This window comes from Amphiura filiformis, chromosome 14 (assembly GCF_039555335.1).
Source record: "Amphiura filiformis chromosome 14, Afil_fr2py, whole genome shotgun sequence".
NCBI classification, from domain to species: Eukaryota; Metazoa; Echinodermata; class Ophiuroidea; order Amphilepidida; family Amphiuridae; genus Amphiura; species Amphiura filiformis.
In genome coordinates this window covers 57,383,305-57,393,203 of record NC_092641.1, presented here as the reverse complement: position 1 = coordinate 57,393,203, position 9,899 = coordinate 57,383,305, and the positions used below count along the sequence as shown (strand labels likewise).

Here is a 9,899-nt window from a genome sequence, read left to right as displayed (position 1 = left end):
AAAATGAAGTTTTGATTGGGATATCCACCAAAAGTCTAATTCTTACCTACAAATACTGAAATGTTACTTACGAATACAGCATAATACATGACATGTGTAACGAAGTTTCGCTACCAATGGAAATTAATTGTCAAAAACTTTAAGCGGTACCCCAGGACACTATTATTACCCATATACGGATTCATTCAACAATTATTTATTATGTAAAATTGCTGATTAACTACTTGTATATCAAAATGAAGTGGTCAAAATCTTGCTAAAAGCATCAAAAATTTTTGATCTAAAGTAATAGCATGTATTCATTTGGACGTACCATCTGAAAGAGATCTAAAAACTACCATTTTATTAATTCATTACCATAATAGCAAACTTTAAACCTCTAAACTCAATATAGATATTGTTAAATCGCTCATGTTACCTACGAATACCCGGGTTTGTTCACCTTTTCATTGTATAAAGCGTTAGGTGTATGCTAATAATTCCTAATATTCTTGAAAACATATATCCTACTCGTTCTTATACAATGTGTTAATTGATTCATACTCATTTGATAAATAAAATACAGAAACTGACCTAAACTTCATTTTCAAAAATAAACTAGCATAAATTGACTAAGATCATATTGATCGCGTTATAAAAATAATAACAAATATTTTCTGGTTGAGCTAGCATTTTCCTGACACCCTGTGGTTTACATTACACGAAAAGGGCGTTAATGGGAATATTCCATTTGTTTTAGGTTGATTAGTATTGCGATAGTGAAAGCATCCTAGTGGTATTCGTAGGTAACATTGGGTTTTGATATCACATTTACTATCACACGTCCTGGATTTATTTTTCAAGATTAGTAATGGCACTTTTGGTTCCTATAAGGCCAATATGTCATCAATCAATGGGCAAAAGGAAAAAATGTGGAGACATTTTATTTCGGACTTTTATTTTTGGCCCGTGGACACTTTTGGTTGGATTCGACCATATATCTCAAAACTAAACAAACTACAGCTGTATCCCCGTAACTATAGTCAGCACAATAAACAAGGTAGCAGTTCATGAAACATGACCTTGCAGTCACACTGAGGCTGATTTCGAAAATCATGGTAACCACAATGATGTTATCTTTAATTTGAGATAAAAGTAAGGGCAAGTGATGGAGATATAACCAAGTTATGAAACTAAAAGTAAAACCGATGGAGAGTACAAATTCAATATTTGCGGCCCTATTGGTTTGTACACATCATGCATTGCAACTTTTGAATCTGTGGCTTTATTTCCATAACTATGCCGTCACTGACATCTCAAATTAAAGAAAATTTTCCGGCTATATCCTAATTACAACAAATTAACCGGAAAATTTGCTGCCAGGAGTTTTCCGTACTTTTACTGGGATCTGTAAAATTAAGGAATTTAAATTTTACATTGAGTGTGTTTAAGCAGGTTTAAGAGGGAGTTAGGGCTACACATACATACATGGGTTTGTAGTATTACATGTAGGGGTGTGTGTGGTGTGGTGGTAGGTAGGTGGTTCTGATCCCATGTGTTTTGCTTACGGCTGGTTACCGTAAAATCACGGGAAATTTCGAAATACGGGCGTCCTGTTTTTTACAGTGAGCCTATCAAAGATCCTGTTACCAAAACAACCAATCAAGTTAACTAATGCATTGGGCTATTCCACCTGAAATCCATACATCCCATTTGGAAGACATGGCCTTAATCTTCCACACAGGGAATGTGTAGCAAGGTGTAGGAGATAAACGTCATATCAAGGGGGTGTATAGATTTGAAATGGAATAACCAATTGCGATTATCATACGGTAAACATTTTTGCACACATACGTCAAGCATTGAGAAAGTTGTGAAAATTGGCTCCAACGATTGCTGAAATCGCACATTACGTTTTTATTCCGCTGATCTTTTACGGTTTATTAAGATTTCTTTATCTTTTCTTAACTTATTTATGTAGATATAAAACTTTATACGAAATGGCGTCTACAACGTTCAAGGCTCCGAATATTTATGGAATGAAATTAGACGAGATCTTGAAATATGTCGGGAAAGCAGTTAAATTTCTGAATGACACCAAAAGAGGTCGGCGATGCTCTAAGTTTTTTGACAAGCGCCGCTTACATGAGCCGCACTGAAGTTTTGGTAGAAGCTAGGAAACACGGGCTGGGTTGTGTGTTTGTAAAAATCTCAAAGGCGCTAGAAGACCAATACATGTTGCAGAACAACTCGGAGTCCGTTTACAATTTAGACCAATTGGTGGGAGCCTTTTGCGCTTACCCTTACGATAATGCAGAATTTGGCTGCGATTTGGGGAAGTTTGGAGCCATAGAGTACATAATAGAGCTCATCAACAAGTTAGAGAAACTACCAAGTAATGACTGGATAGACGACAAAATCTTCTGGTTACTCGCAATTCTTCACCACTCCATTCGACACGATGGATGCGCAGATAATCGCCCCATCTTTCGCAGAGCAAATGCTGTTGACCGCCTGAAAAAGTTGATCGGGTCATCTAATATTCTTCTGAAAGTGGAAGTCCTGCTAGTTCTTGCGTATATTGTCGACGAAGCAGAGAGTAAGATTCTAGGCAAAGATAGCAATGTCATATCTTTCATAGTAGAAATGTTAAAGAAAACTGTGGGAGACAGTGATCATCAGGTTTTTGTAACTTCTGGAATTTACTACTCCTCCACGGAAATTTTGAAAGCTCTGAACCATCTGATCATCAATGATAGTAACAAGAAGATCGTGTTGGAAAATGACGGCCTACCCTATCTTAACCGGATGTTGATGTCAGATTTCAGCACGGAAGAACAGACCATAGCCGCTAAAACGCTGTTCAGCCTGGCATTCGAGAAAAGCACTCGAGAAGTTGATGCAATCAAGGATACTATGGAAGGTATGTTTGGAATAATATCAATTGTGTAACGGAGTTACAACAGCTGAAACCTTCAGTTGATAGAAGAGTTGTGATGATGTTGACCGTAGTGTCTCTTCATTTCGTACAAATCGATCCAATGTCTGCAACAGAATCGTTAAGGACAATTTTGTTGAATACAATTTACTAGAAGTGAACTGAAATCAAGGTCAATAGCATCACAATCCTGTTTAAGACTGAATGTTTCAGCCGCAACGTCGGTTCATCCGTCAAATACGTATGCCTTGTTGTTAAGGATTGTTGTTTATTATTATCCGACAGTTTTGATGTTTATTATTATCCGACAGTATCTACTACGCAGTAAACACAATAATCTTGAAAAAATGTTATAAACGTGTTTATGTCTTTGTTCAAATCGTTTTAATACACGTTTAAATATCAGGTTATATAAAGATAATGTAAATGGCTTAAAAACGCTTATGAAAAACACTGCAATAGCATTTTTTGAAATGGTTTTTGTAAAATATTTGTTAACAAACACTATTTGCAAAAAATATTGTTAACACTTAAATTACATTATAATAATGTTAGAATGCGTTGTAGCAAGTTTTCAAAAATGTTTTTGAAACTTATTAAAACCTCATATGTGACTGGACGCGGCGAATCAGCCGTAAAGTCGGCCCCGGTCAATTTTGTTTTATTTCGTGTTTAGAAAATATATACCATAAGCTTTAAAATGGTATATCATTTGACTTCAAACGATATCCAAAAGCGGGGTTATGATTTGTTGAACTCTGTTCCTTCGACAAAATTGTATTTTTTATCAGTTCTACATGTGTCTCTTTTTCTACATTTCTGGTAATAAATATCCAACAGTCATAATTGGCGGTCATTCCAAATCATCCCCAAGTCAACGAGGTTCAGAAATATCCTCTCATTGTTCATTGTTGATTATACATACCTAGACAAAATACAATGCTTTGTTATCTACCACTTGAACAGGATTTAGCCAAAGCAAACAAAGACAAGAACTATTCTATAGAAATAGGTAGAAGCTTATTATCCTCTTCAGCAGTAGTATTATTGATTGATTTAAACAGCGTTTGATAAGATACTTGTCGCAACGAATTGATACACCTATGAATACGACCTTCACATACATTTTACACTTTAACTCAGAATACAATTTGCCGAGTTTACGGCTGATTCGCCGCGTCCACTCACATATATAACCCACCGAAATATTATTCGTTATCTGTAAAATTTATTTGCTGGGTAGTCTCTACTGAAATATTGAAAGGTAATGTCAAAATGTCATTATTTTAAATCATAAACTATTTAAGGGGGTACTACACCCCTCAATAAATTTGTGACTATTTTTGCATTTTCTCAAAACTAATAACACCCTGGTAACAAAAGTTATGTATATTATAGGGACAATAAATCCAATTACTACACTGGAATTTCAGTGACCCAAGACAAGCGGTTCGATACTTGTGATAGAAAATTAGGTACCGCTAGGATGTACCTCATTTCCTATCATATTTACTGAACCGCTTGTCTTGATTCACTGAAATTTCAGTGTAGTAATTGGATTCCTTGCCCCAATAATATACATAACTTTTGTTACCAGTGTGTTATTATTTTTTGAGAAAAATGCAAAAATAGTCAAAAATTTACCACAGGGGTGTAGTACCCCCTTAAGTACATCCTCTATCCCGGAAAATGTGGGTCACTGATAGGGATTGCAAGCTGGGGTTACACAAGGACTACCCATATGGTGCAACTTGTTGGCGTGCAGCGTTCTGTAACATTGCCATGATTACGTAATTTCCAGACCGGGAGTCAATGGGATAGTGGGGCATGTAATGCCAACAGTGGTCCCCAGGGGTAGAGGAATATACTTAAATATAAATAGTCAAAAATTACAAGCCTCGTCATTTCCCAAAATTCCTCTGGAATGGGGCGGGGTGTAGTGGAAGTTCTTGAAAAGTACATTGGGAGCAAACAATGGAGTAGTTTAATTTCCTCCTTGCCTGTTGTGAAGAAGAGCTGTATGATCCTCCACGTGCACGGGATTTTCAGTCAGTAGTTTTAAACATGTCGTGGACAAGCGGATTGCGTGACATACAACTGTAACGTTGACGAATCAGTGGCTTCATAGTATCATTGACTAAAAGTTGGATTTCTTTTTCTATAGCCCTAAAATCCATGTTGGAGGCAGAAGACGAGGAGCTGCGAGCTGTCAGCAGAAGAACTTTGTGGGAGCTTGATGACTCAAATGATGGCGAAGACGATTTCGATGTCGAAGATGATGAACGCAAACACGCCGCAAACAAAACTGGCATTCCGTGCTTAGCAAAGGTTAGTTGAAACAATGTTTGTTTCTACTAGCTTGTAAATGGTATGGCGGCGGCTGCACTAAGTACAAAATTATGATTAATTTGTTACCAGTTCTTCCCCCCAGCCTGCTATAACAGATTGGGCGTGTTCTACTGATAATAAAATCTACTAATTTGTGTTAGTAGTTCACGTCCTACCAGTACTAGTGTTCTACTAGCAGGGCAAATGTCTGACGAGATGTCTTACTACATATTCATTTTAACAATGTTGATCTCTGTAGAGAACTTGAGAATATAGTTATAATTTGTTTGAAAGGTTTTTTTTTTCATTTTCACACCTTCATCATCTGGAAGTGTCCAGTTAAAATGACAATATGTTCACTAAACAAAAAATAAATAAAAACGACAACAAAAAACAAACAAACAATTAAACAAGCAATTAAACAAAAAAACAAAAACACTCAGCGGATGCCAACTCGGCATCCTCAAATTTACCTAAAACAGCTCTCAGATATTCAGTATATCCTGCGTATGGTTCCCTATAATTAAAGACAGAGATAAAAAGAATTTATCGCGTCTGACGTCATCTGTCAATCGGCTCGAGCACGGTTTGTTTGCAAGTGTCATGATGATGACTTGCTGAACGCGGCGGTATAACCGGTCGCCTTATTGTCAATTTTGCACTTTCAAACATGCAAACCATCTCAAAAGTTAGGTCTTTATAGAACGAAACTTTCTTTGGCGAAGGCACCATGTCAACAATGCCTAGAAAAGCTGCTGTTTGCCTTGTAAAAGTACGTATTTTTCGCCATTTGTTGCTATTCCTTTTCCCCATTAGCACCAGATAGATCGGTCTTCCTTTTACGCGGTATTAACATGTGTAAACCAATCAAAGGATTGTAATTGACAGTGACATCAGACGCGATAAATTCTTTTTATCACTGTCTTTAATTATAATAATACATCATTTATAGGCTGAACTTTCCAATGAATATCGCAATTGCTTAATTGCCGTATTTACAAACCGCCACAAAAACCATGGCTATCAGTTACGTTAAACGGTAAACAAAAGACAGACTGCTAGTATAAATAAATGCCGGTACAACACACTTTGTGTTTGTTTTCAGTGCAGGAACAAGGGAAAGGTCGTAAAGAAAGGAGGGATGATGATGATGATGGTGACGGTGGACACGTGATGATCAGTTATAACTGGACTCATCAACCGACAGCTCTAAAAATTAAAGACGAACTAGAACGCAGTGGGTATAAGGTGTGGATAGACGTCAATAATATGAGTAAGTTGAGCATAGGAGCTTATTGTCATTAATAAAAAATGAACATCAGACTGTTCTTAAGAATTTCAAATCTGTAATTACCATTAATAGGTCAATAAAATTAAGGAAAATCAAGGCTTAACCTACCACTAATTGTAACAGAAACTATTTAAACACCATTCATTGTAGAAAAGTATATTAAAGAAAATATGAAAATGGCTGCTTATGCAGGGGTGAAGTTTTGGTCAAAAGTTGGTCGAATCTTGTTTAAAACCATACCAATGTCTTGCCCTTATCATAAGGGTTCAGAAAAAGTATAGTTTGGCCAGTCTCCGACATCCAGTTCTTGAATTATAGGCAAATGGTCAAAGGTCAAATTTTGAGTTACACAGTCGTTTACAATAGAAATAATATGTTTACAATGGAACAAATATAATCCAACTGGTCTCAAATTGTTCCTTTGGCAAAAATAAATCAAAACGAGAAAAGTTGCATTGTTTTGGATGTTTTGTTACATAGGTAACAACACAAAATAGGCCAAGGTCAATAGGGCTGAATTGCATTCGATCTTCTTTGCCTTGTTACCAAGGTAACAAACCACCTGAGATATGGCAAATTACTCTTTTTTTTAATGTTTCTGCAAGCGGAGCAATATGAAACCATTTTGATAAAAATCAGAGCATTTTCCAATATTTGTCCCCCTGTGGAATCCAAACTCAAGAAATGTATATTGGAGATAGGTCAAACTATTACTTTTTCTGAATCCTTATGACGAAAGGAATACATTGGTATGGTTTTTAACATTAATTGACCAAATTTAAGATTTCACCCCTGCATAAGCGGCCATTTTGGATTTATGCAAATTAGGCACTCTTCCAAACTTGGACTTTTGGGGAATTTTAATATGTTCTTTAATACACTTAAAAATAAATAATTAGTGATGGGTGATTATTTAATTTGATTGGCCTATAATGATTAAGAAGCAGGAGACACACCTGCACATTATCACCGATTATAGACAAATCCAATTTAACGCATTCCTACACCTCAATGGCAGCCATAGCTGATTAGATATATCTCCTCTTCTGAAGCAGATATGATGATGATTTTAGTGTCCTTGAATAGGTTTAAGAGATCAGAGAAGTCAAATTTGTACAAATTCAAACACCGTGTCTCCATTTACACTGGAATCCAAGATGTTCGCCAAAATGGCCGCCACCGCATATATGATTAGATATATCTCCGCCTCTGAAGCAAATATGAAGATGATGTTAGTGTCCTTGAACATATTTCAGAGGTCAAAGAATTTGTACCAAACTAAAGCATTGATACCTTCATTCACACAGGAAAACACCAAAAAAATAGGTCTTTTTAGAAAAAAAATCCATATCTGCAATATAAAAGGTCAAAATTTTCAATTGATCGTCGGCTTTTCCTCCCAGCTACATACACTTTAAGAATATATCATTAGATTTATAAAATTTATTTCGAGGACTGTTATATATCAAAAATTTGAAAAATATCAAATTTTAATAATTTGTCATAAAATTTGTATTATATCGTGAATTTCAAAAATGAAAATTATTTGATATCAGAAAGACATGCTTCGTATTCAGAATGCAATTCGATACGTCTGAGGTGCTCTCATGTCCCACAAAAAATACTGTCGAAACGCCATAAACGCTCATTCTAGATCCCTTAATATATATAATATACGAACAAACCCGAATTAACTCTAGTTTTTACCCAGTCCTACAGTCTTATAGGGGCGGAGGGGCAAAGATTTTTGGCAGGCCAAAAGGGGGGCAACCATTTTTTGGCAGGTCGAAATCTTAGTGTGTAAAGGAGGGGGGGAGATTTTGGCACATCAAATGGGGGGGCAAACGATTTTGGCAGACCACTTCGAGAATTCACCACCCCGGGGGTACATACAATTATTGCACAGCCCCTTATACAATGTACATCTACAGATACTACATACAATCACAATCCGTTAATCTTTAGTCATTTAACTTTCCATGTATTACTATTTTGTTCACAATTTTATCCCGTAAAAATTATTTGGCATATTATTTGAATAATTTTTGTTTTCAAATAATTCAAATTTCAATATTTGTTTGATGATCTTTTAAATATTTAGATTTTCTAGTTATTTTATAATTCTTTTGGACCATCTTAAATGAATAGTTGTGCAGAGGAATTGATGTGCTTCTTTTGTGTTTACTAAACCGGTGTATTAAGTGGCCATACAGGCTCCGAATACCGTAAACATTTGTTAATATGCATATGTGTCTATTAAAGAGTATCTCGGTCAAGAACGAATTTTGCGAATTTTTTACAAATAGACAACTTTGTCTGCTGTTTTCCACTTATTTTACCAAATTGACGCCTTCGCTGGGATCACTGAATGGGCATATAAACATTTGTGATGCGATCAAGCAAAATCAGTCGGAACTCGGAAATATTACATTCCCAGTTTTACAAAGCTGCATTTTGCAGAAGATCCCATTGAAACTGAACAACCTGATCATAAGATATAAGCAATGAAAGACTTTCTAAAACAACAGGAAACAAAAGGAAATATTTCCTTTGTTTGGCTATGATTATCTCAAAATCATTATTTCCGAGTTTCGACTGATTTTGCTTGATCGCAGCACATTTGACATATTACAAAAAAATATATCAAGAACATTTCGTAAATGGCTTGTTACTTATGAATCTATAGCTTTTTGAAGCAATACGGCAGTGGTTATACCTCCAAGAATATCTAATTGTGATATGATAACACCAAGCTGTTTGGATGCCCAATTAACAATCTCCATGGCAACCAGTGAGTCTACACCATAGTCGATCATAGGTTGGGTAACATCTATGGCGTCGACTGGCATGCAGAGTAGGTCAGCCATCTTGGATTTGATCCTATTTTCCATGTCTTCTTTACCGATGGCGCTGTTTGCTTTGTCGCTTGCCTTGCTGCTAGTTATGAGATGATGAAATTTGAGCATGGACTTGTGGCAGAATTGTTGAGTCAAACGCCAGTCCTGTAAATATATGAATAGGAATGCATGTTAAACCCTAAAACTACTGAACCATATTTTGTAACACGGACTACGAAGGGTGCCCTTAATTTTCAATTATAAATGTCATACCGTAAAGGTTCGCCATAGGCTCCTTTGCCTTGTATTGGGGTAAATTGCATGTACAAATAGACAGCTCCATCCTCTGAACCTCTGAAAATCCCAACAAGAATAAAGGTACACGCCCTTATTTGCTGGTGGGAATTTTATGGGAGGGCACTTTTAGTTTGTGACTATAAAACTCCAGTTATGTCAAGGAACCCCATAGCGCCATTTATCTTTACGGTATTATATTTGGTACTAATGCACAGCTATGGGTCTTTTA

The 9,899-nt window shown here is 36.1% G+C and overlaps 2 protein-coding genes across 2 annotated transcripts in view; one reads left to right on the top strand and one right to left on the bottom strand.

Annotated features, from left to right (window-relative positions):
* Window positions 1-2,083: 2,083 nt before the first annotated feature.
* LOC140169094 (uncharacterized) lies at window positions 2,084-6,512 on the top strand. The gene is made up of 3 exons (XM_072192365.1): window positions 2,084-2,902; window positions 5,082-5,245; window positions 6,351-6,512. Exons 1-3 carry the CDS (start codon window positions 2,125-2,127, stop codon window positions 6,417-6,419), a joined length of 1,011 nt encoding a protein of 336 aa, XP_072048466.1. The 5' UTR covers window positions 2,084-2,124; the 3' UTR covers window positions 6,420-6,512.
* Window positions 6,513-8,376: 1,864 nt separating this feature from the next.
* Window positions 8,377-9,899, bottom strand: part of LOC140170350 (probable polyketide synthase 1) — a 37,919-nt gene continuing 36,396 nt past the window's right edge. Inside the window, 1 exon segment of the mRNA XM_072193719.1 lies at window positions 8,377-9,538. Within this exon segment, the coding sequence (XP_072049820.1) occupies window positions 9,209-9,538 (330 nt within the window). The 3' untranslated portion in view covers window positions 8,377-9,208.